This window comes from Lacerta agilis, chromosome 13 (genome assembly GCF_009819535.1).
Source record: "Lacerta agilis isolate rLacAgi1 chromosome 13, rLacAgi1.pri, whole genome shotgun sequence".
In the NCBI taxonomy this organism is placed as follows: domain Eukaryota; kingdom Metazoa; phylum Chordata; class Lepidosauria; order Squamata; family Lacertidae; genus Lacerta; species Lacerta agilis.
The window spans coordinates 25,403,957-25,431,283 of NC_046324.1; the positions used below are offsets into that span (position 1 = coordinate 25,403,957).

The 27,327-nt window shown below is 47.1% G+C and overlaps 1 protein-coding gene across 1 annotated transcript in view; it reads left to right on the plus strand.

Moving 5' to 3' along the window:
• Positions 1-27,327, plus strand: part of CORO2B (coronin 2B) — a 72,733-nt gene that overhangs the window by 35,519 nt on the left and 9,887 nt on the right. Inside the window, exons 2-5 of the mRNA XM_033167229.1 lie at positions 4,796-4,996; positions 22,435-22,551; positions 26,441-26,590; positions 26,877-27,041. Of these exons, the coding sequence (XP_033023120.1) occupies positions 4,796-4,996; positions 22,435-22,551; positions 26,441-26,590; positions 26,877-27,041 (633 nt within the window). The remainder of the gene's footprint in view (positions 1-4,795; positions 4,997-22,434; positions 22,552-26,440; positions 26,591-26,876; positions 27,042-27,327) is intronic.

A 27,327-nucleotide genomic window follows, 5' to 3' on the forward strand; every position in this document is an offset into this window, starting at 1 on the left:
TCCTGCATTGCAGGGGGTTGGAATAGGTTGCCCTTGTGGTCCCTTCCAGTCCTACAATTCTATGATTCTATGACTTGGTGTCAGGCATCAGGTCAGGTCGAGGCATAACAGGTGGGTGGCAAGCCACCAGTGGCCTGGGCAGAGCCATGCTCCGTTCACCTTGGGAGTGCAACAGGTTTACAAGGCAATGTGGATGAAGTTGCTGAATGATGAGCAACTTTTGTTCATTCCCCCCTCTCCCCATGACAAGTTGCTTGTTTTCTGGGCAAGGAGGGGGCCTGTGTTGGCTCCAGGGTTGCAACAATATAGGCCAGGTGTTTCAGCACCATGGAGAGCTCTGAGGGAGCCACTTGCTCCAGCAGAGCCTAGAGGACCAGAGCCTCTGTCTCCCATCTGTTGCTCCTAAGCTTTGTGAGGACAGCAATCCTTAATGGGCCAACCCTCTGGTCTACAGATGGGCATTTCTTCTGTGCTTCCTGGCCTTCCACCTGGCACATATTCTGTGCCATGGAGTAGACTAAGAGACCAATGGATTCAAATGACAAGAAAGGAGATTCTAACTCAACATGGGGAAGAACTTCCTGACAGTAAGTGCTGTTTGATAGTGGAACAAGCTCCCTCAGAAAGCGATGGACTCTCTTTCAAATGAAGCTTTTAGGTAAAGGTTCAATAACCATCTGTCAGGGATTATTTAGCTATGATTCCTGGATTGCTCCTGAATTGGAGGAGAGTTGCAGTCCCTTCCAACTCTACAATTCTGTGATTTTATGAACATGAAGAAGCTGCTGATCTGGAGTCAGGTGTTTCCATAGCGCTTTGGGCAGCTGACCTCCCCCCCCCCCCCCAAAAAAAAACACACACACACATATATGCACTCCAAGCACTTAACTGGATGGAAGTGGTTCGTGGAATCCCTGGTGTTACACTACCGATGTGACTTTCTTCAAGAGTCTCTACCACCACCTCTGCCACCACTCAGTTAGTTTTAGAAACTTGATTCCTGCCACCAAAGAGCTGGGAAACCTGTGAGTCAGCTCAGACCTTTGAGCACGAAAAGCTGAACAAAACAGGCTGTCAGAATTTGAGCTACTTCATATGCAAGGCAAAGGAGGAAGCAGAGGAAATTGCTTTTGATATTATAATTTTTCTGAATGTGGATAAGACAGGCTTGGAATGCACCATTCATGAGGCTGGATTCAGCAAAATCAGGGGATAAATAGTGCTACATTACAATGGACTTAAGATTCTTGACATGCAGTTAGCCTGCTCCTAGACAAAGTAGTGTATAAAAATGGTAAAAATTTGACTCAGAAATATCACCATAGTGTAGAACTGACTCTACTCTCTTACACTATCGTTAATGCAACGAAATCCTTCTTTGTTGACTTCATCAGACGAGTGATAAATGGATAGAAGAGGGAACTATATTCCCCCCTGCCACTTCTCCCAAGTGATGTTGCATAAATGAATTTGTTTCTGCATATCCATAATAAACAAATGCATAAGGCATGGAAGTCTGCCAGTCTTTAATGTGCCACAAGGCTCTATTGTTTAAACTCCATGTAAAGGTAAAGGGACCCCTGACCATTAAGTCCAGTCACGTCCGACTCTGGGGTTGCGGCACTCATCTCGTGTTACTGGCCGAGGGAGCCGGCGTACAGCTTCCGGGTCATGTGGCCAGCATGACTAAGCCACTTCTGGCGAACCAGAGCAGCGCACGGAAACGCCATTTACCTTCCCGCCAGAGCGGTACCTATTTATCTACATGCACTTTGATGTGCTTTTGAACTGCTAGGTGGGCAGGAGCTGGGACTGAGCAACAGGAGCTCACCCTGTCGCAGGAATTCGAACCGCCGACCTTCTGATCGGCAATCCCTAGGCTCTGTGGTTTAACCCACAGCGCCATCCGCGCATCATTATTTTGAAAGCACCTAACAGTCTCCTAATAGGTAATTAGTGATTTTAATTTAAGAAGTGATTAAAGTGCAATGACTAAGTCCTCTGTTGTGAGTGTACAAGCAGCGTGTACTCTGGACTACCCCCTCCCTCCCCCCAAAAAATCCTTATTTTTGCTGTTATTCCCAAGACCCTGAGAATTTTCTGAAAAGTCTAAGTGGTGAACCCAAATATTTCGCAGGTTAGAAGCAAATCAGTACAGATTGTCTTATCTTTCCTCATTTATCCTGGAGTCTCCTGTAGTCTTGGCAATGCAAGACTGAAGCCCCATCAATCTCTTCCACAGGGAGACCTCCTCTGGCTTCTGACCTTTGGCTTTCAAGCTTACCTCTTCCCCCATATGGACTAGAACAGGCATAGGCAAACTCAGTCCTCCAGATGTTTTGGGACTACAATTCCCATCACCCCTGACCATTGGCCCTGTTAGCTAGGGATGATGGGAGTTGTAGTTCCAAAACATCTGGAGGGCCGAGTTTGCCTATGCCTGGACTAGAATCTTGCTGAGTTCTATACTGATCATACTGACTTTGGGAGTTTCACAAAGCAGTTGCAGCACTTGAAGGCACAGCCATTGTGTGGGTTTGTGCATGGACTTCCTTGGATGGAGGCTGCTCTTCCTTTCAGCAATTCTTTGATTCTTTTTACCATGGTGTGTGTGTGTGTGTGTGTGTGTTGGAATCATGAGTCACTCCCCAAAGTCTTGGAAACTGCTGGCTCGATGTGTGAGAGCCTCTGTCCTGAGACTCTCACATGACGCCAAGAACCCTTTTTGTGCAGGATGAACTTTCTTCCCATTCAGCCCCTAAAAGGGCCATTCATCTCTGGCTGCTCCAAGGGACTGAGTCTCCTGCTGTTTCTGCCATACTGAGCAGCCTTCCAGGGGACCCGGTGCAAAAGTCACATCCAGCTGCAGCTGCAATCTTGCCTTTCCCAGCTTATGGCAGGCGCAGAAGCTTCAGAGTTGTTTACAGGAAATACAGAGGGGCGAGGAAGGGCCCCCTCTCCGCAACCCTCCTCCCTCCCCTTTCTCCCTGCTCTGACAAATTCACATGGATTGCTTATGGATGACTTCCGCTCTTTAGAATGGAAATCTGGGAGAGAGCTTGGCTGGGTGACCGAATGCATGGCTGTGTATGTGTACATGAGACCACACATAATAAAAAGAGGGAATGAACTGCAGGCTCCTTGCTATCAGCTTTGCAGGTCAAGTGGCTGCATTGGCCGGCATTCTGAATATATACATTCACAATATATATGCGGGTGGCGCTGTGGTGTAAACCACTGAGCCTTGGGCTTGCCGACCGGAAGGTCAACAGTTCAAATCCCCGCAACGGGGCGAGCTCCTGTTGTTTGGTCCCAGCTCCTGCCAACCTAGCAGTTTGAAAGCATGTCAAAGTGCAAGTAGATAAATAGGTACCGCCCTGGCGGGAAGGCTCCCTCGGCCAGTAAAGCGAGATGAGCGCCGCTACCCCAGAGTTGTTTGTGACTGGACTTAACTGTCAGGGGTCCTTTACCTTTATATATATATAATTGTGAATTCCACTTCCCACCCCATACCCATTGGCTTGAGGTACATCTTTGCGAGAAGAAAATGATATGGAGTAAACCCTTCACAAACCTGGAACAGAGTCCGTAAGATGGTTAGATGGCATCTTGTACTCCTCCTCCCAGCAACTGCTGCAGCCAAGTTGGTGCCAAACGTATTGCTCTGCTTTCCTTTGGACCACATCAGTGAGGCTGAGAAAGAGATCTTGTTGTCTGGGTAGCCCAGGTCCTCTATACAGTACATATTACCAAGGCTTGTACTCCATTGTCTCTCAAGACAGACTCATGCCAATAACAATTACACCCCACCCCAATCTCAATGACACCCGAACAGATTTGGCTTCCCGATTAGTCACAGCTCTTTGGACCCCAGCAAAGAGCAAGGATGTCTCTGCGTCTCCAGCTTCCAGCCTGCTTCCAGCTCACTCACTCACACCACTTTGGTCATATTTCTCCTACCTGGTAGTTAAATAAGGGGTGTGTGTGGAAGAAATGCCCTCCCATTAGCCTGGATGGTACTATCCCCTAGTTTTAGCTCTTGCAACCTAGCTCATTTTTTGGGGATGCTGAAGAGGACTCTTAAGTAGCCAGTTAACATCTTACATTGTCTTACAAAGAGTAGCCTAAACTCCGTCCCTCCCTGCATCTGGTGGGATTGTTGTTCTTGGCAGACATGCAGGCTTGCTCTCTGGTGGGCAGCCGAGCTGTGAGTTTCAGCAGGATGTGGAGCCTGGTTTATTCTCCCCAAAGGCTGGGATCTGGCTGACACTAGATTCCCATAGACCAGAGGTTGGGAACCTCAGGCTCTGGGGGCCAAATGCAGCACTTCAGGACTCCCTATCCTGTGTGCCCCTCACAGGCCCTGTGCTGCACACTCCTTGGGGGCATTTGGCCTGACTGGGGAGTGTCTTTGAACTCTGACACAATCGCCCTTGCTTGACTGGATGAAGGCTGCAGAGATTTGTGCATGGCTGAAATATAAGAGTCCCGCCTGTTGCTCTATCTCCTTTTTGCCTCCAACAAAACCCACTATTGACTCTGGCATGTGGCCCCCAGGAAGGGTCCCCATGAAGGAATGTGGCCCTTGGCTCCACACCCCTGAGACAGGCTGTGGTCTGACCTTTCTGGTATTATTTAGGGTGGCTCGGTGCAAAAGGGAGGGTGTACTTCTGTATCTTGTTGGGTCTCCCTTGTAGCCTTTCTGCTTTAAGTGTGGGAGCCTGAGACACCCATTGTAAAAGGTGGCATTGCTACAAAAAAACCCAAAAAACACTCTATGTTTCCCCCTTTGTAGATGTCATGGCGGCCGCAGTATCGCAGCTCCAAGTTTCGAAACGTCTATGGCAAAGTGGCCAACCGAGAGCACTGCTTTGACGGGATCCCAATCACCAAGAATGTCCATGACAACCACTTCTGTGCAGTGAATACGAAGTTCCTTGCCATAGTAACGGAAAGTGCCGGAGGGGGCTCCTTTCTTGTCATTCCACTGGAACAAGTAAGCGACTCTTTGTTTGATTATGATCAGCAGCGCTACATGCCTCCACAATCTCCGAGCGTTGAGAGACTCTAGGGTTTCCAAAAGCTTACCACGGTTCTGTTTCCTTTGGAAGGAAGGTCAGAGGAGATTGTGGGGTCTTCAAGATAGATGATTTCATTTACACATATATACAACCTTAGCATCAGATGGAGGGGCTCACAGAATTAACACCTCAACAGATCTTGCTTCTCCTTGAGTTGCAGATTTGGATCCAGCACTGAACAAGCAGGTCTCTGTGTCTCCAGCTTCCAGCCTGCTTCCAGTTTAGCTCTCTCACACCTCACTGGTTAGTGTTCTCCTAGCAGCTAGTAGCTAGATGAGGGAGTGGAAGAAAGGCCCATCCGCTTGCCCTTTGGCACACAACAGCCTCTTTGGTTATGCTAATCCATTTAACTAGTCAGCCACAATTTTTGCCAAACAAAAGGACTGGTTTGCCAACTTTGCTTCCATATATTCTACCCCCCCCCCCACAAATATAGGATCCCATGAATTGGAAGGGACTTAGGGCATCATCCAGACCAGACATAGGCAAACTTCAGCCCTGCAGATGTTTGGGACTAGAATTCCCATCATCCCTAGCTAACAGGACCAGTGGTCAGGGGTGATGGGAATTGTAGTCCCAAACATCTGGAGAGCCAGAGAGTTTGTCTATGCCTGATCCAGACTGATCCCCCAATGCATATCATCATCATTATTGCTTAACAAGCTTATGTTAACCCCAGTTTATTGTCCTTCAAACATGGGGGAGGGACTTTCTTTGTTTTGCCTTCTGTTCTCCAGCTGTTGCCAACGGCAACTCAAGTGCAGAATCTTTCTGCATGGGAAAAAGTGGAACCAGCATCTTGAAAACATAAAACATTGGGGGGGGAATATTGCACCCCCACATTTTCCTGCAAATGATTGCATGTGCTGACTTTGCCCTGTGGGATTTCCCTAAGATGCTTGTGTGGATTTTAAAAATTAAACATGAAAGTCTGGGTTATAAAATTTTAAACACTGAGTAATTTTAAACCGACTTCCTGGAAATGGGCCTCAGGGAGGATGCAGGGGCACCTGTCAGTCATATTTATTTATGGTCCAAGGCTCTCAGGCAATGCTATAATAATTGCTATTGGGTTCAGGGTGTGGCTACAGTTTAGACAGATGGAAATGGGCTTGATTCCCTTTCCGTGTAAAGGTGTTGGAGAGAGATTGATGCTGTGAACCAGCACTGCATTCACCCACAATCAATAGTGTGTGTATGTGTGTGAAAGAGACACATGGGGGGGGGAGAAAGAAAGAAAGAGAGATAGAGAGAGCCAGTGTGGTGTAGTGGTTAAGAGCGGTAGACTCGTAATCTGGGGAACCGGGTTCGCATCCCCACTCCTCCACATGCAGCTGCTGGGTGACCTTGGGCAAGTCACACTTCTCTGAAGTCTCTCAGCCCCACTCACCTCACAGAGTGTTTGTTGTGGGGGAGGAAGGGAAAGGAGAATGTTAGCCACTTTGAGACTCCTTCGGGTAGTGAAAAGCGGGATATCAAATCCAACCTCTTCTTCTTCCTAGAGCTGATAAGCCCATCAGACTCTACTGGCTGGTCTGAATCTAAAAACAGCCAAATATAGCCCTGGTGGGGGTGTTCTTTGTCCCATTTCAGCTGGGACTGTGCACCTTTCCAGGTGCCCTGCTTATCAAACATTCATCCTGACCTATTTGCAAAACATTTGCAGGGAAATTAGATGATGTTAGTTATTCATTGAGCATCTAGCCTCTATTGTTTGCAGAGAAGTTACACAATGTTACATTAACAGTGCACATTCCCATCACTTCCCATATCATAAAAAAATCCAGTGTGTGTGTGTGTGTGTGTGTGAGAGAGAGAGAGAGAGAGAGAGAGAGAGACAGAGAGAGAGAGAGAGAGAAATAATTTGCCCCAGGGTGCCAAATCAGGGTTACAACCTAAATTTGCTGGATACCAGGGTTGGACTGGATGGCCCTTGTGGTCTCTTCCAACTCTGATTCTATGATTATTTCGAGGCAGTGCACACCTATGTTTGTGGAACTGCAAACCTTTCCAATCATGTGTTACTCCAGTCAAATCCCACATATTTGTGTAGCTTGGTGTAAATTAATTTGTAGCCTGGGGGGAGTACCACGGCGTGGAGAACCGTAGACTGTCCCCGGGACAGGTGAGGGTGCTGATCCCTTATTTTCAAATCCGAAACTTGACAGCTATGGTTCAAATCATCACTTGGCCATGAAGCTCGCTGAGTGACCTTGGGGGTTGTTGTGGGGAGTCAAGAAAAAGGGGAAGAAAACCCTGTGTGCCACTTTTAGCTCCTTGGAGAAAAAGGTGAACTTTCAATGCAATAAATAAATAAATAAATAGAGCCTTCTTTTGCACAGTGAGTTTTCGCCAGTGCAACTGCTGTTGTGCAACATTAAAGCTCACCCTTCCACTTGTGTTAGCAGACAGAGAATGCTGGATTAAGTTCATGTTCTGGAAGCACCCGACATCTTTGCCATGACATTAGCTATCAGTTATCCATCTGGTTTTCCATTGTCTGTGTCAAACAGCCATCACAATGTAATACACAAAAACAAGACAGTCCAAGAGTCGGGGTCCTCCAGATGGCCTTTCTCTTCAGATTTCATCCTGATTTGCATGCTGAACGTTTAGGTGGCAGTTAGATCATATCCAGCCTTCAGAGAGTATTTGTTCCGATTTGTTTGCAGGGAGGTTATATGACAACGAACATTTGTCCTGCATTCATTCTGATTTGCTTGCAGGTGTTTATGCCTTGTCACTGGCCATTCACTCAACCTGCATTTTTCAAAGCATTTCCCTACCCATAAAAATCTTATGTGTGGATGTGAACACCTTAATCCACTTTAAACCTGGAAACCAGAAGTTCCATTATGTGACTGAATCACTCCCACAGAACACAGGGTCTGGAGGTGACCTATGTTAAACATGTAACATTTCAGAAATGCAGATGGTCAAAACATGGAATTGTAAAGCTTTCCTCCCAATTTGTTTAGGGCTTAGAACAATCGTCCTGGCAGTCGACATGGATTTGCATAAAAAGCAGTCCATAACTTTCTCACTGCTGGTGTATGTGAAGCTACCCTACAGGCAACAAACCAATCTACATTCATAGAGTCGTAGAATTGTAGAGTTGGAAGGGACACAAAGGGTCATCCGGTCCAAGTGGCCAGCAGCCATCTAATTTTGAAATCAACTGAATGACCACCTAAACAATTCTGGGATGAATGCATTGCTTCAAATCAGCCATGCTAGATCCAGCCCAATTGCCTTCTCAATCCAGCCCGCGGATGGTGCAGGAATCAGTGTGTTTTTACATGAGTAGAATGTGTGCTTTTATTTAAAATGCATCTCTGGGTTATTTGTGGGGTATAGGAATTCGTTCATCCCCCCCCCCAAAAAAAATAGTCCGGTCCACCACATGGTCTGAGGGACGGTGGACCGGCCCACGGCTGAAAAAGGTTGCTAGTCCAATGCATCTGAAGGGCACCAGGTTGAGGAAGACTGATGTCCTCTGTCCCTGCAGCCCCTGCCTGCGTGAACTTTTAATTCCACCTGAGACACATTTGCAATTGGACTGTGCTAGCCCACCACTGTCCATAAATTGTACTGATGGGCTGCCAGACTCCGCCCCTAACCCCACCCACTCATGTACAGGGAGTGGCCTTATGTGCATCTGTGAAATGGTGGAGGGAACAAGGTATTTGAATTCACTTGCAGAAGGGCCATAGTTCTGTGCAAAGTCCCAGATTCAATCTTTGGTACTTCTAGGTAGGGCTAGGAATGTCTTGTAGACAGTATTGAGGTATTTGGAGCAATGGGTCTGACTTGGTATATATAATGCAGCTTCCTAGGTTTCTAGTTGCTGGAGCCAGATAAAATCAGGGGCGCACCTTGCTGCATTTGCATAATTAACAGGTGGGTTGGGAGAACAAAGGAGGATTGGATTAGTTTCTTTGCAATCAGCTGGAGTCTTTTGAAATGAACAGACCCCTAATTAATATGCTTCTATATTTAGCAGAAATAAATTGAGGTAGCCTAGAAACTACCGAGAGCAGCCGCTTCAGCTCAGGAGCCTAAAGTCCTTGCTGTGATATTCTGGCGAGCTTTTATTAAAATGACTTTCTTCCCCCTCATCCAGTACATTGCCTTCTCTCGGGGGACATATGTTCCCCTGCTGGCAGATCAGAAATCTTAGCTACTTATGATAAAAAAAAACCTGCTTCCCTGTTCTTACTGGAAGCCAGAAAAACTCCCACTCAGCAGACTGCAAGGCAGCTATTGGGGGGTGGGGGTAGAGGGAGGCCCACATGAGAAGTCTGGGAGAGAAAATGCGAGCTGCAAGAGACCTGCCAATTCCTAAACCTAGACACAGCCAGGATCAAGAATGAGAAGAAGGGAGATTGGGAATCTACTGCAGTAGGCTGCTGAGCGTTTCAGTTTTCGGGCAAGATCCAGTTTCACAGCAGGAAATTCAGGTTGCAGAATGTTAGGTGATTGGGAGGATAAACGATAGAATGTAAGAAAAGCCTGCTAGGTCAGGTCAAAGGGAGCCCAACTAGTCCAACATCCTGTTCTCACAGTGGCCAACCATTTGCCTGTAGGAAACCCACAAGCAGGATCTGAGGTTTCCGGCAACTGGTATTCAGGAGGCAGAGCATAGCCACCATGGCCAATAGCCACTGAGAGCCTTTTCCGTGAATTTGTGCAATCCCCTTTTAAAGCCATCCAAGTTGCTAGCCACCACTGCTTCTTGCGGGAGTGAGTTCCATAGTTTAATCCTGCAGAGATTTCCTGCAACAAACCTGACTCCCCCTACCTCCAATTGGCTTTTTTGGGAAAGTGATTCAAAACTGTGCAGCAAAGTGTGGAATGGCACTTGCCTTGATGCAACCTCACCTGACCTGCCGCGCAAGCAGCCCAGAACGAATGCTGATGAAATAGTCAATGTCATCTCATCTCCCTGCAAAGAAAGCAGTGCATGCATTCCCATTTACCAGCATCCAGTGTGTTCCCACCACTGGTTTGGGAAGTGATTTAACATTACGCCAGCTGCAATCCATATCTGCCTTGTATCTATCTTGTCTTATGAAATGCTCGGTTTCAATGTTTTTCCCCACCCCACCCCACCCCACCCCAAAAAAACCCAGCTTTGATCTGAGTTGAGGAAAAGAATGACCTGTCTGCATTTTAAGATGGTAATCTGTACACAGCCCAATTCAGGTTGAATTCTCCGTGAAACTGCTCAACAGCAGCAATAAGGAAACAAGTTTGCTCTCCTGAATTAGACTGCTGAAATGAAGGAAGCTTGGTTGAGGGGGGAACAGGAGCGGAGTTCTGTCTTCAAGGGTATGAGCTCTGTTCAATTCTGATCCACAAACGAAACTTCTCTGGTTCAGAAAGTGCTATGAGGCATCCCTGTTCTTTAATTCTATCTGTAGGCCTTTTGCACCTGGCTCAGGGTTGTACCATTGTGGAGTGTTGGGGGGAAACAAATCAGACAAGCATGAGAAGACATTTGGTATGAATTTCCCAAGGAGAAAAGGATGTATGAGGAGAAAATACTCCCCTGGGTTGCAACTGTTTAAGCCCTGAGGGATTTCATTAGAACATAAGAAGAAGAGTTTGGATTTGATATCCCGCTTTCCACTACCCGAAGGAGTCTCAAAGCAGCTAACATTCTCCTTTCCCTTCCTCCCCCACAACAAACACTCTGTGAGGTGAGTGGGGCTGAGAGACTTCAAGAAGTGTGACTAGCCCAAGGTCACCCAGCAGCTGCATGTGGAGGAGCGGAGACGCAAACCTGGTTCCCCAGATTATGAGTCTACCACTCTTAACCACTACACCACACTGCACTACACCATCAAGAAGAGTCTGCAGGATTGGACCAATGGCCCACCTCGTTCAGCATCCTGTTCTCATGGCGGCCAAGCATGTACTTGTGGGAAACCAGGAAGCAGGATCTGAGCCCAAGAGCCCTCTCCCCTCCTGCGGTTTCCAGCAACTGGTTTTCAGAAGCATTGCTACCTCCAACTGTGGAGACAGAGCGATGGCATCCTGCGATTAGACATCGATAACCCTCTCCTCCATGAATTTATCCAATCCTCTTCTAAAGCCATCTAGGTTGGTGGTCATCCCTGCCACCTGAGAACTGGATCCTTTGCCTAGAATCAGATGGAAAAGGCACCTCAGTGAAATTATCCGGGGGGAACTCAAGACACCATCTTCTTCTAAGAGAAGGCTAAAACAACCAGAAGTCATTGTTCTGTCTTCTGATGGCGGCACTGAAATTAGCAAGTTGCATCAGCGGTGAGGGAACGAGGCCAGCGAGAAAGAGAGAGGCAGCATACTCGTTGAGATCTCGTAACTTGAGATTTCAGGCAGGGCAGCGGGGGGGGGGGAGCAGTGGCAGAGAAGTGAAAGCAGGGTGCCCCCTCAAGCTCGGCAGTGCCCCCCCATTTCCTAAGCATAAAGGCCCATTTCATTTCCCCAATTAACTCCCCCGATGAACCTCTTCCTAAGCTGCCGTCTTTAATTGGGTTGACTACAGATGGAGGGAAGTACAATCAGCGTTCTAATTGTGAGACGCAGCTTGATTCTGATTAATATTCCAAAAACAAGGTACATGAGCTGCAGTTGGGAGTGACTCTCCTGTCTCTTTGCCACTGAATCTCAACTCCAGGGCCATTAATATACCGGTAGCACTTTAGTATCATCTTTTGTTGTTAACCCCTTGTGGTCAGAACAGAGCATCCATCTTGATCATTAGGATGTCCCAAGCATCTTTGACTATTTGTACATGGAGATGACATCACATGATGCTCATTCAGATCTCCATAGGGAGAACCAAACTTGTTGGCCCTTCGCTTTAAAAGCAAACCATTGGTTCACTGTGCAATTTGTTGCCCCAATGCAGAGTTTGGTTCTAGGCTACACTCCCAGAAAGACACTTGAATGTACCATTTGGGGGTTCTGGAGCAATGCTTGTAAACACTTAGAACCATAGTATTGTAGAGTTGAAAGTGATCCCAAGGGTCATCTAGTCCAACCCCCTGCAATGCAGGAATCTCAGCTAACGCATCCATGACAATTGAGCATCCTGTTCTCACAGGCGTCAGCCAGATGCCACAGATTCAGAGTGCATACCTGGAGAAGAATGTTTCTTTTCAATCAGCCTTTGGCATTTCTATCTCCTCAGAAGTCACAGCACCAGAGGAGCCCATAATGCCACCACCTTTCCAGTCTTAAGACATTATAGACACCAGCTCAGATGCCATAATAGACACAGGAACTTCCTTTGTAGCAGGGCAGCCAGTCAAAAGAGGCATGATCATAGCCATTGATTGTACAAGTCCTTCCTTGATGCGTTTGTTTGTCGGATGGCTTCATCAGGGTTGGCATACATCCTGGTCATTACCATGATTTCAAAGGTGGAAGTGACATTCAGAGAGAATTTCTGAAAGGTGGCACTGTGTCCTGTATCTTAGGCAAGTCAATTCAAAAATCATATTTCTGTTGTTGTTGGTTTTTAAAAAAGCCAAACACTTTCAGGTTTTCCTTTAAAAAAGCTCAACAATTTTGGGGATGTCCTGGTGCAACTTTTTGAAATATGGCATCCCTAGCTTCATGCTTGAATTTTCATTTTCTGGTTAACACCAGGAAAGGCTAATGGTGGAAAGTGTTCTACTGGTGCCCAGCTGAGTCACTGGAGAAGAGATGGCTTTGCGTGCAGACTATGTTCTTGGCTTGAGGCAGCTAATTACGTTCCATCGTGGTGGGGGAAATTGGAGGGAGGGAAGGGCTGTTGCTGAGAGGCAGGTCAGCTGCTTTGCATGCAGAACTTCCCAGGTCCAATCCCCAACAGCATCTCAGGGACTGAACCTGGGAATGTCCCCTCCCTGAAATCCTGGGCAGCCACATGTCTAGTCAGTGTAGACATTACATAGCTAGATGAACTGGTGGTCTCTGTATAAATCAGCTCCCTCTGTTTCTGATGTGCATCCTATCAGCTTTCACATGCTTGCTCCTTGCCTCTGAACAAAATCTTCAGCCCCTCTTTTCAGAGACACGTTGGTTCACGTGCCCCAAATGTCTTAATTGCCCCACAAATTCAGATCTTGGAATCAGCATTTTGGAGCCATGGAGAGATTTGAAAGGATCCTGCAATTAGCTATGTACTCTCTGTGGACTGTTTGACCTCTTCCATCCTGTTTTAATGTGTAGGCAGTGCTATTAATAACACACCCAGATGGGATTATATTTGCGGCAAGCTGAGTCAAATTTGGTGCAACGAAGAAGTCGTGTGCCCCCCTTCCAGTCTCAAACATTCCGTATCTCACTTTTAAAACGGTTTTTTTTTTAATTTTAAAAAATGCATTTTATATCCCACCTTTTTCCTCCAAGGAAATCAAGATAGCGTACGTGGTTTTCCCCTTCCTCATTTAATCCCCACAATGACCCTGTGAGGTAGGCTAAGCTGAGAGGCAGTGAATGGCCCAGAGTCACCCAGCGAGCTTCATGGCTGAGTGGAGATTTAAAACCCAGTCTCCTAGGTCTAACACTCTAACCACTATGTCACACTATCATGATACAAACTGCCTTACACATGGCATTCAGGCAGCAGGTGCTACTCTTGCCCTTCTGACTGCAAAAGCAAAGTGAAATATGTCAGTTGACCCCCATGTCAGAAGGCCAGACAAACTGAAACGAGTCTGTTAGCCTTGGTTACTGAATTGCGAGGGGGTGAGACTAAATGCCCCTTCAGCTCCCTTCCAAGTCCATGATTCTATGAGTCACGTCACCACTGAAAGGTGTGGCAGTTCTTCTTTAGTCTCACAGATAAGAAAAACAGACTGATGGCAACTTAGAGGTTGTTGTGAGGGAGAATCATAGAATAATAAAAGAATTGCAGAGTCGGAAGAGACCCCAAGGATCATCTCGTCCAACCTACTTCAATGCAGGAATACGCAGCTGTCCCATACGGGGATCGAACCTGCAACCTTTTCAGCACTACTCTCTAACCAACAGAGCTATCCAGGCTGTCAAAGGCGAAATTAGATTGGGGAAATTAGAATATTTTAGGCAGCAGCATGCAAAGAGAAACAGGGTCTGTCTTGAGCATGTAGGCTGAATGACTGACAAGTGGGGATCCATTTGGATGACTGACGTCCACCCACGCAAGCAGCTCAGCACTAGGAGCTGGAGGCAGAGGGGCATTTTTTGACGACATTTTGTAGCATAAAATGTGCCATCTGGGTAAGAGAGGGGGATTGCTTTAACTTCTCAAGGTATGGCTTGTCTGTGCCAAGTGATGTCAAAGATAATTTTGTGTGCGTCCAATGAGGGTTTCCATAGCAACATTTAGCATTTAGACGGATGGAGTGGGTACCCAGAATGGTTGTCATTATGGAAAGAAAGAGAAAAAGAAAACCTGGCTGTTAAGTGAGAGCATTTTGTTTTTAACCATTTTAGTCTCCTTCCCATACAAGGGGGGTGGGGGGTAGAGGGAAACACAACCCTAACCTGTGGTCAATGTGATGTACAAACCATCACTGAAGAAGCATAATGGTAATTAATGGGATCACATGTTATGTTGCAAACCATGTGTGGAACGTCAGCATGCCTTACAGGGGGTCACTAATGTCTTTGGCCCCAAGGTCACATTTGGAATTTGGAGACCACCCTCTCCAATTCCTTCTCCAACACAGCACCCTCGCCAGGTCATGTTCTCTCGCAGACTAAAAGAGAGGAAGCACAATCCACTGACTCAGCTTCTCCAAGAAGTCTGGGTAGAAGTTAGAGCCAATAGAGTTTGCTTGATTTTACATGAGATTCTTCTCCCCCTCCTAAGAGGCGACATGATAGCCGTCTTCAGATACATGGAAGCTTGTTTTCTGCTTCTCCAAAAAGAGAGAATCCAAGCCAACAGATTCAAATGACAAGGAAAAGAGATTCCGGCTAAACATTTGGAAGAATTTCCGGAGGGTACAAGCTGTTCAGAAGTGGAATGGATGACCTTGGAAGGAGGTGGACTCTCCCTAGTCAGAGGTTTTTAGGCAGAGATTAGGTGGTCACCTGTCAAGGATTCTTTATTCCTGCATTGCAGGATGTTGGACTAGATGACCCTTGGGGTCCCTTCCAACTCTACAGTTCTATGATCTGCCTGAGATGCCATGTGAGCCACAGCCTTGGGCCTCTGGCTGTGTCAGGCTGGCCAAGTGGGTTTCCTGGTGGGGGGGCAGGGATGCCACTCCATTGTGCTGGGATGGGCATGACCTTTCCCATAGGGCGAGGAAGATTCTTCCCCTGCTCTTCCTGTTGGAGCTGTTCCTGAAATTTAACAAAGGTCAATTGTTCCCAGCACAGCTGCTGAAGAAATGAAGCTCTATCTCCTATTGCTGCTGTGGCTCCATAGAAAAAGAGGCTACAAGTTTAGAAGATGTTTTACATACACTGCTCCCCTCAGTCACTAAATTCTGGGGGGGGGGGTGATTTTAAAGCCTTTTTGAAAAGCTAAAATGCTCTTTGCCAACTTGGTGCCTGCCAGATGTTTGGGACTATAATTCCTATTGGCCCCCAGATGGATGGGAGTTCTAGCCCAAAGCATCCAGGGGGGTATTTTAAACTTGAAACCAAAGTTCCAAATTTGAATTTTGCAACAGAGTTCTCCAGCCAACCATGGTGTTCAAAGGTGTGTCTACGTAAAGTACACAAGCAAGAAATGCATATATTCATGGAAATAGCACACAAAGTTGCATTATATTAGGAGGAAATCTTTTGCAAAAAAAAAAAATGTGTACATTGGGAGAAGTTTGCTGATGAGTTTTCATAAGGACCTCTTTTAAAAGGGGAGAGGGAGGGGAAACAGATGTGGAGAAGCAGGAAACTGAATATCAGGTGGGGGGGGGAGAAACTGCAAAAATCTGAAATGGAGAGCTCGGACCAATTCCTAATCCTAGCCCACTACCTTTTAAATACCCCTTATCAAGATCCCTCTCCTTTTAATCATATTTGCTAAGAGGGGCTTGGGCACAATTGTCCAAGTTTAGCAACACACACACAAACACCCACCCATCTTGACATTCCAAGAGGAAGAACTGCATGTCCAGGAAAGCAAGAAATAAAAATGGACTGAAATGCAGCAAGGAGGTGTGTGGCTAGTGAAGGCACGCCCTCTTTCCTTCTCGCACCATCTCTGTAGTGCCTGCACAATTGAAGGGCTTGTTCTGCATGAAATGGTCCAAAGCGATTCCTCCTGGGTGTGCCGAGGAAGTCAGCCTGATATGTTCCATGAGCTTCAGTTTCCGTCGCCTGCTGCCATTGGCCTCCTTCCGTTGCTGCTATGCTCCTAAGAGAATAGGAGAAGAGAAACAGAACATAGGAAGATCCCTGCTTGATTAGGCCACTGGGGGCCATCCAGTCCAGCATCTTTTTCTCACAGTAGCTGGCCGGATGCCTCAAGGGGAAGCCCATAAGCAGCACCTGAGTGCAACAGCAATGCTCTCCCCACTTGTGAACCCCAGCCAGTGGCATTCAGAGGCATTTGCTGCCTGCAATCAGTAGGAGTCCTTTGCACAGTGCCTAATTAAGCTCTGAAACTCACTGCCGCAGGAGGCCGGAGTGGCCACTGACTTGGGTGACTTTAAAAGGAAGATGAGACAAATTCATGGAGGAGGAGGAGGAGGAAACCATCCATGGCTACTAGCCGTGATGGCTATGCTTTGCCACCGCAGGTGCAGCAGCAATGCTTCTGAATACCAGTTGCTGGAAATGCCAGGAGGGGAGAGGATGTTCTTGTGCTCAAATCCTACTTGTGGGCATCCGTCTGCGGGCATCTGGTCAGCCCCTTTGAGGACAGGATGCTGGACTAAATGGGCCATTGGCCTGATCCAGCAGGTTCTCCTTATGGTCTTAAGGAAAACGTCTTGTGGAGGAGAGGAGTCTTGGGTGGCTGATATTTATTAGGGTTGTACCAAAAGCATCTGTCCAGCCTCTTTGCAGCAGGGCTGGAAGGTGGCTGTGGCTCTAAGCCAGGGGTGGCTAACTCCAAGTTTGGGTCCTTGTTTGGCCCCCAGGCAAACTCTTCTGCCCTTACCCAAGGCAGAACCAATTTTCATGAGCTGAACTGGGGTGGTGCTGCTGCTAGCTTCTTCAGCTGGTTTGCATGGATCAAATTAGGAGGGAGGGGCTGCCTTCCTGTGTGTGTGTGCAACCTGTTTCTGTGTGTGCCTAGTTGGCTCCCATTTCTCCATTTAAAATGCCAGTAGATCCATCTTGCCATTTCCCCTCGTCTGCCCCCTGTTTAGTCTGAATAACACACAATATTTTATTCATTTAGATATACATTTGTTCTCTTTACTTATTCTGTTTGAAAGCATGACCAGCATTTTTAAATGGGCACAAACTGCTCCAGAAACATTCCCCAGAAGGGAGGGAGCTCATGACGTCGTAGACAACAGCCAATCTATGCTGTACACAGCCAACTTTGGCTGAAAATTTGCTGAGCTTCTTTTCTCTACACAGGTGGGGGTCCAGTCCACTTGTCAAGGTTGTCCCATGCTGGGGGGAGCTGCAGAGTTGGTCATCTAGGCCAAGAAGCTTCTTCAGCTCTGCAGCCTGATGCAACAAACCCACTTTTGTTTTTTAAGGGCTATCTGTGGTTTGGAAGGTGACAGGGAAATAAATGCATTGAAAAGTGTGGGGTGGAGGAATGATTAACAAGAAGATGGATCGGAATGAATGTTCAATATAGACTGGATTTAATCTCACCTCTGCTCTGCATAAGCTTTGTACAGGCAAACCAGGTTGGATACCCAATAAGCTAGCCTGGAGGATCCCTTTGTGTTTACTTTGGCCCTGATTCTGCTGCTCTCTGCAAGAAGGAGAAGCTTAGACTCCTTCCTCCTGTGTCCGTTTGCCAGGCTCTGCAGCGAAGCTTCCTTCCAAGGCAGTAGCAAGGCAGCTGCAGAGCATCTTGAGAGAGAAAGAACAGATGGATGTAGGCTTCTGCTTTCCTTTCTGATGGACACAAGTCATGAAATAGCAAAAAGGTCTCTCCCCCCCCCCCTTGCAGCTGCACTTGGAGCCCAGTGGAGGTCTGGAAAATAATGTGCAGAATTTCAGGGCTGCTGGAAGCCAGGTGGCGGTGGTTTGCTGCTTTCCGGCAAAGGCTCCCTCTGCCCCTGCCGATCAGGTACTGCAGGAAAGAGGCTCGCAGGATAAAGAAGGACTTGCTTTGATGTGTCCTGAAATCTCCCAGCATGCAGCAGCAGCATCACTGAATGTCCACGACTTCTAGTATTAAATTAATAAGCAAACTTCAATACAAAGTGCTTAGTTTTCTCTCATGCGGCTTCCATTTGTGGATCATCATCTCCACTCCCTAATAAAATGGAATTAGCTTGTTAAGGGAGCAAGCGACAGAGGGGAATGAAGGTCAACGAAATGTGCCAAATGTTTTCCTGCAACGACGCAGTCAAAGTAACTTGTTTAATCCTTTAAAAGCAAGCTGAATTCTGCACCAGGGAGCCAATGTCTCATGTCCACTGCACTGCACCCTTGGGGACCTGTGGTGTTGTTCACACAGGCCTGCCCTTGTCATTCTGGAGTGGCTCCTAAACCAAAGCATCTCTGAGAGAAACGAGCATCTGCAAGAGGTTGGGGGTCCTCTTGGCCAGGGTTTGGATTTAGGTTGCTTGGCAGCGGACCTGACAGGCCACATGGTAGACGGGCTAATCTCTCGCCCCTTATCTCTGCTCCCCCATCTGCCAGGCATGTCCTCCTGTGTGACCTTGAATGCCTCATTTTAGGGGCAGGGAATGAAAAGCACAGACATCCTCAGCTAGCAACTATTTTAGCCTCTGCTGGGCTCTGCAGCACTTTCCTGCACTAGATTGAAAAACGAAGCCACCCGTCAGCCTCCCTCTCTTTTCACCAGCAAGGCTGAAAACTGGCAGTAATGCTTCTGAACACCAGTTGCTGGAAGCTGCAGGAAGGGAGAGTTGCTGTTGCGCTCAGGTCCTGCTTGCGGGCATCTAGTCGGGGGCATCTGGCTGGCCACTGTGAGAAGATGCTGGACTAGTTGGGCCACTGGACTGATCTAGCTGCAAGGCTTTTCTGATTTGTGTAAGGCTATTGCATTTCCCAACATCTGTAAGCTGGTTGAAAAGGCTGCATTCCCATGCAGCTTAAGAAAGGCAATTGCACATTTCTTCTCTTCATTCCAGCTTACCTGGTTTCTTAGGCTTTGCTGGTAAAATTCTTGCTTGATTCTTTGTGACTGGGCTTGGATACCCAAGAGGAAAATCCAAGGTGAAGGGTTGGCACTTATGCATTCCCAAGACCAGGCTCCCCCAAGATTTAGACAGCAGGGTGCCCCCACCATTTCCATGCAAATGATGGAAGGGAGGAACCAGCCATTTACTAATTTACTAACTGAAAGTTTAGCCTTTGATTCAGTTTTGTGGCTACCAGCAGGTCAGGTCACCTTTCCAGGCAGTTTATCACCTTTCTGGTGAGAGTGATGAATCCACAACTTTTGTGATGACAAAGCCTGCATTTCACACGAGAGACAATAACAAGTAGGTTAGATTTTCTCCTGATCTTATTTTTGCAAAGACACTTTCCTGGAAAGGCTCAATGGACCTTGACCTGCAGGTGACTTTCCCCCTTGTCTTTTTTTTTTAAGCAATCTAAAAACAGGACTACCATTGAGGATTAAATGAAAACACGACCGACCTTTTCTTGAATGTAACAGGATAGCTCAGTCGGTACAGCATAATACTCTTGATCTCAAGGTCGTGGGTTCGAGTCCCACACTGGGCAAAAGATTTCTGCATTGCAGGGGTTGGACTAGATGACCCTCAAGGTCCCATCCGACTCCTATGATTCTATGATGCTGTGATTCAGGAACGGTAGCTGTTCGGTGGCCAGGTACTGTATATCCTGTCAAAGGAGCTGGAGATTGTAAGGGTGCCTAATGGCACCCTCTGCTGGTTAAAACCTTGCTTAAACTATCCTCTCAAAAATTGCTTCTCTGTATACATTTATTCAAGCAAATAATCCAGTTTAATGTGGATTAAATCTCTCTTTCTCAGCTTTTGAAAATAAAGCTTGAGTTTGTTTGAAATCGCTGCCACTCCAGCCCACATAGGACTTTTCAGGACAGATAAAAGAAAGTCTTTCTTTACATGGCGTACAGTTGGTTAGAGCATGGTGCTGATAACACCCAAGGTTGCAGGTTCAATCCCCGTGTGGGACAGCTGCATATTCCTGCATCGCAGGGGATTGGGCTAGATGATCCTCAGGGTCCCTTCTGACTCTATGATTCTATGTCTGTGGAACTCGCTCCCAAAGGAGGCAATGATGACCACCAGCTTGGATGGCTTTAAAATAGAGGATTAGACAAATTCATGGAGGAGAAAGCTATTGACGGCTACTGACCAGGATGGCTATGCTCTCTCTCCACTGTCGGAAGCAGTGATGCTTCTGAATACCAGTTGATGGGAATTCCAAGAGGGGAGAGTGCTGTGGCACTTTTGTCCTGTTTGGGGACTTTCCATTCACGCATCTGGTTGGCCATTGTGAGAAGAGGAATTGTTATCTCTGGCTTGCTTCTGTAGGGAGATTTGAGGACCCGAGCCTTGAAGAAGAGCAGAATTTAGCTCTGCAAGTGGATTAAATCTTCCAGATGCCCCAGAGGGAATCTCACAAGCTCAGCAGGAGGGGAAGAGGCTTCCCTCCCTTACCTTCGCAACTGGGAGTCAGAAGCATTGCAATGGGACTGGACAGGACAATAGGAGGGAGGGAGAGCCGTGCAAGGCTGGGGAGGAGAAAGAGAGAGTATTCCCCATGCTCCTTGCTCCAGAATAGCTTCCTAATTTAATACCTGGCCACTGCACCACTGCTGTCACCAACTGGGCTGGCAGCTTCAAGAAGTTTATCTTGATGCAGAGCAAGCCCCTGATTCTGCATTTCCAGGGAGCTCGAGCATCTGCCGCTGGCTAGGTGTAGCCCATTTTGTGGTTGCGAGAGGCAGTGTGGTGTAGTAGTTAGAGTGTCAGATTAGGACCCTGGAGACCAGGGTTCAAATCCCCACTTGGCCCTGGAGCCCTTGGGGGCCTGCCACTGCCATCTCTCAGCCTAGCCTACCTTACAGGGTTGTTGTGGGGATGAAATGAGGAGAAGCCACCTTTAACTCCTTGGAGGAAAAAGTGGGATATGAATGCAGTAAATAAAACAAAGTCTAGCTGTCTTAGGGGAGAATATGCATCTGTGCAGCAGCAGCAGCAGCAGCAACAGGGTGGGGAACATCAGGCCAGGGAACAAAATGCAGTCCTCTCCACCTGGCCCTCCGAATTTACCCAAACCTCACCCCCTCTTTGCAGGCCTTGCCCCTCACCAGCCTCAAGTGCTTTTGCCTGGCTGGAATTTGCCCTTGACTTCTGAGGGTTCCCCTTGCTTGTCTAGAAGGATGAGGGGGTACCAGCATGTCTAGAAAGTGGCCTATGGCACAAAGATAAGATAGACATCAGTTGCTCCACCCACTTTGTCCTCTGGTCCCGCCCACAACCGCCATGTGCCCCCACCCCGAAGGTTGCCTAGTACGGAATGTGGCCCTCGGGTCCACAAGGCTTTCCCATCCCTGTGCTAGAGGGTTTTGTTTTTATTTTTCAAAAAGGAGAATTGCGGGAAGCCATGTGGTGTCGCCGAGAGGGGAGAGACTATTCAGAATCTGTCCCCCCCCCCTTCCATCCACCCACCTGGTCTGGTTTCACCTCCCTGCCTGTCTGCTCTCTTCCATCAGAACAGCACACTTCTGTGTATTTATAGATGGAAAGACGCCCATCCCCGGAACGAGGGGAGCTAGGGAACTTTGAAGCGGTGAGATGTGAAGCGATGAAAGGGGGGCCACATCAAATGAGCCTCCCAGTGAAGCAGTGTCAAAACAGGATCCCCGGCACACAGTAAAAATTACCTGCAAGTCTGCCACTATCTCCAGCGAACCTTTGAAGCTCTTGACATTGACTCAGCTTCAAAGCAGCCCTCTCCTTGCAAGGAGGCCACCTCTTTCAAATTACAATGCAGCCTCTCCTTTCGCCATGACCTTGTTTGTGCCTCAGCCAGACTTTGTAGAAATTACTGAAAAAGAGCCCGCTCAGACACAGGACTTTAAACATTTCCAGACTTGTAGCACATAGTCTGGATGAGACCCCAGTAACAACGACAACATATATGCTTCTAAACCGAGTACTCCCAATGCCTTATTTGGGTCACAGATGACTCCCCGTTAACAGCAGGCGGCGGTCTTAAAACATTTGTACTCGAATTGTTGAAAAGTTGCTGATCCGAAATTCTTGCTTTGTTTTTGCAGACTGGCCGGATTGAACCAAACTACCCCAAAGTGTGCGGCCATCAGGGGAATGTGCTCGACATCAAGTGGAACCCTTTTATTGAAAATGTCATTGCGTCCTGCTCTGAAGACACCTCGGTAAGTAGAAAGCAGCAGAATGTGCTGCCTGCTTCAGGGAAGGGGGTTCAAAAGGATTATTGGGGACCCTTCAGACTGGTGGAATTTCTGCAGGTGTTTTCTGCAACACGTAATCGATGCAATGAGAGGGCTTTAGTGGTGGACTCATACTGGACCACCCATACGTTCCACAGCATTGCTGTGTGCAGAGGGGCACTCATGTGCAGCACCACAACAAAAGCTGGACATTAGAACGTCAGAAGAGCCTGCAGGATGAGACCAGAGGCCCATCCAGTCCAGCATCCTGTTCTCACGGCATCCTGTTGCCAATGAGAAACCCACAAGCAGGAGCTGAGCACAAGGATACCCTGCGCCGCTGTGGTTTCCAGCAATTGGTATTCAGAAGTATCGCTGCCTCCACATACAGAGGCAGAGCCATCCTGCCATGAATTTGTATTTTTCTCTTTTAAAGCCATCTAGGTTGGTGGCCATCACTGTCTCCTATGGGACCGAGTTCCATAGTTGTTGTTGTTTGTTTGTTGGTTGGCTGGTTGGTTGGTTGGTTGGTTGGTTGTTTATTGAATTTATATGTTTATTGAATTTATATTGAATTTTTTTCCAAAAGAATTTATTGGATTTTAATAACAAAAATACACAAAACACAAATACATACACTACAAAAACCACACAAAATACACACAAACAAAACAGTTATTTACTCATCCTTATCCTCTTTATAATCCTAAGCTTGGGACTTCCTCACATCCTCTCTTTTCCGTTCATTTCTAATCTTCTTTAGTAACTTTGTAACATTGTAAAATCTACTTTCTTACATCTAATCTTAGTCTTACAATTATAATCCACATATCTTAAATCCTAAATCTTATTCTTATCAAATAAAACATCAAATTCCACATCTCCACTTCTTTTATCCTCTCTTCACTTAACTTTGTTATGCTGTAGCCTATATTTCTTCTGATTCCAATTTCAAATATAGAATTTATATACCCTCCTATACCCGGAGGTCTCAGGGCAGTTCACAGAACAAACTATAAAACCACAAAATATATAATCAAAATAAAAACAACAAGCCAGTAACCACCACCCCACTTCCTTTTACGTGTCCTGAATCTTCCCACATTCAGCTTCATTGGATGCCCACAAGTGCTAGTGTTATGAGAGAGGGAAGACAACTTTTCTTCAGGCTATGCATAATTTTTATATCTCTAAGGTGCTACTGGAAGGAATTTTTTATTTTTATTTTTTATATCTCTGTTATGTCACCTTTTCCTTGCCTTTTCTCTTAACTTGAAACTCCCAGAGGCTGCACCCTTTAACAAACTACAGCTCCCAGAATTCCTTGGGTGTTTAAAGCGTTATCACGGTGCATTAAATGTATGATGTGAGGGCTTGTCTACATTTCCTCTTCTCCCACTGCTTTCCCCCAGGGAAAACAGCTCTTTAGTGCTCATTTGGAACAAATGGCAATTCAGGTTTCCCCCAGATTGCCATTTCTTCTGATCCATTGCTAAAGAGTTAGTTTTCCCTTGGAAAGGAGTGGGGCAAGTGGAAAAACCGCTCAGACCTGTGCTTTCCAGACATGGCACAAGCACAAGTGTGGATGAGTTCTGAACATGGCCAGTGACACCTCTTTTTTAAAAGAAAGGCGGTGCTAGGAAAGGATAAACTATTTCTACATTGACATATAGCACTCACCACCAACTTTGCCTTTCAGAAGTCCCCCCCCCCGGTCACCCCAAATTCTCACCCCAAGCTCTAAGCAAGGTTTCTGTGGGGCCAGCCCATCCCATTCCATCCCTTCCTCTCTGCCTGCCTTCCTGTCTGAGCTGCCTCTGCAGTTCTGGAGTCTCCTCTCGACCTTCTCAAGGTCACCTGCATCCCTGCAGCAGAGAGAAGAAGGTGGGGCTCAGAGCAAGTGGCTGGCGCAGCAGGCAGGCTGGAGTGTCTTGTGCCAAAGCAGATTTTCAGTGCTTGAGAGCGAGAGGGAAAGAGGTGGTGGAGGAGGAGGAGACAGGGGCAGAGGCAGAGGCTACAAGGGGCCTCCAGGATACTTTGCTATGGCAGGAACAACCCTCCCCCCCCCTCTCTCCCTAAATGGGGTGGATGCATGCCAGGACAGGGTCAGTAGAGCCTTCTGTCCATGCACAGAAAAGTTGCATCATGGAGGGGTGGAGCCGTCAAGGGAACATTTGCATTAAGGAGTCTGTTGGGGTGAAGGACCCAGGGGGATTGTCTTCCCTATACATTTCTCCTGAGGGGCCAATAAGCTGTCCAGGCAGGAAGATTTTTTTTGGGGGGGCGGCATTTCTTTAAAAAGCTGTTGCCAGTTCTGATCTCCAATTCGAGATGTGTGGCCAATGGATCTGAAAATGCCTCTTTATCCCACCAGCCTTTGACAGATAAAAGTATCTTGTTTTGTGTGACCCACCTCTCTGGCTGAGTCTATCCTGTTCTCTTTTGGTTGGAGCAGTTTTACTTGTTTTGCTTGCTTTTATAAGTGATTCCCTTGCTTTGATATCCGCATATGATATTGTTGTCACTCACCCGGGACCTTTTATCCGCTTGTGCTGTGTTAAGCTTTGTGGGCCATGTTTTCTGGAACTCCCTTCCACATGGGGCCACTCTTTGCCTTGTTACCAGCCAGACGCATCTTTCTTGTCGTGTATCTGAGAATCAGAGTCATACTACTTCTAAATGTGGAGGCTTCATCTGCCTCCTCCGTTATGTTTGTCGGACATAGAGGCACTTGCAAAAAGGTCCACAGCATTGACAGATGTTAAAGACTGCTTCACATTTTCATGCAAAACTTCAGCTGCTGTCTGGGGGCGCCTCTGACTCTCCCTCCCTCCCGTTTCATGATGTCATGCATCTCCGTCATCAGAAAATGCTTTTTAATAGCCTGGTGGCTGCTGCAGTTGGGAAGCCATACAGCTGCAAGAAAGTGCATCCCCTCCACAGCAGGCAGCTCCTGCCTGAGCCTCCCACTTCTCCAAAGACCTCAGGGACTGCAGATCTTAGCATGTTCTATATGTATCAGGCATATATATATATTCACTTCATTGTACTAAAGGACCTAGAACTCTGTCCTTAATCTGCAAGCTGACAACAACTCCATGCAGCTTCATACCAGCAACAGAAACTGGTGTGGTGGAAACGCTGAAGAAGGGTGGTTGCCAAGATTCAATCCCCAACAGCTTCTCCAGGTAGAGCTGGCAAAGACCCCTGCCTAAAATCCTGGACAGCTGCTGCTGCCAGTGAGAGCAGACAATCCTGAGCAAGAAGGACCAATATAGGAAGGCAGCTTCCTATACTTAATGTGTGTTAAGGGGACAGTGGTGGCTCAGCGACAGAGCCCCTGTCTTGCAGGCAGAAGGCCCCCAGTTCAATCGCCAATGGTATCTCCATGTAGGGCTTGCCTGAAATGTTGGAATGCCTTCCCATCAGATGTCAAGGAGATAAAGAACTGCAATACTTGAATAAGACATTTGAAGGCATGTATCAGGAAGTTTTTAATGTTTGACGTTGCATTATGTTTTTATATGTGCTGGAAGCTGCAACCCAGCCAGATGGGCTGGGTGGTAATAATAATAATAATAATAATAATAATAATAATAATAATAATAATAATAATAATAATAATAATAATAATAATAATAATAATAATATTGCCACAGCCAGTCAGTGCTGACAATGCTTAGCAGGTTCTTTGGTTCCCATTTTTTGTTAATAATAATAGTAATAAAGTATGGTGTGAGTGTGGCCCATTTTACTGTAGCAGAACGTCTCAGTTGTGTGTGTACTGTATAATGAACCTACCTCATCCAGGCAAACCGCTGAGTTGACAAAGACATCCTCCTCACAGCATCCTTTTGCTCTCCTGTCCTTCAAGGTTCGGATATGGGAAATTCCAGACGGAGGACTGAAGCGCAACATGATGGAGGCTGTCCTGGAGTTGTACGGGCACAGCCGGCGTGTCGGCCTTGTTGAGTGGCACCCGACCACCAACAACATCCTGTTCAGTGCTGGCTATGACTATAAGGTGAGCTGGGCAAAGACGCCCTCACGCATGAGAGCCAGTGTAGTGTGTAGGACCTGGGAGACCAGGGTTTGAATCCCCACTCAGCCATGAAGCTCGCTGGGTGCCCTTGGGCCAGTCATTGCAACTCAGCCTAACCTACATCACAGGGTTGTTGTTGTTGTTGGGATTAAATGAGGAGGGGAAGAACCATGGAGGAAAAAGGTGGGGTATGAATGCAAGAGTAAGCAAAACGTTGCAGCCAGTGGTGGGAAGGCTGACCTTTGTTTTGCGTTCCTGTCCTTGCTAGGTTCTCATCTGGAACCTGGACATCGGTGAGCCTGTGAAGATGATTGACTGCCACACCGACGTCATCCTCTGCATGTCCTTCAACACAGACGGGAGTTTGCTGGGCACCACTTGCAAAGACAAGAAGCTCCGCGTCATTGAGCCGCGCTCCGGCAAAGTCCTCCAGGCAAGGAGCTTCTTATAAGGGTCAAAAGAGAGAGGCGTTGGCAGAGAGCCACCATCCAACATCCTGACTGTTTCGTTTTTTGTTTTTTAAATCAGCCACAGAAAGGGTGTGCATGCCCAGTTTTTATCAGGACAACAACTCTGGGAGGAGGGGTTGCAGGATGTAGCAATGGACACCAGCCTGGGTTACTTTAAAAGAGAATTAGGCAGATTCAAAGAGGATCAGGTTGCCCATGCCTACTGCTAGCCACAATGGCTTTGCTCTGCCTCTGCGGTAGAAGCAACAT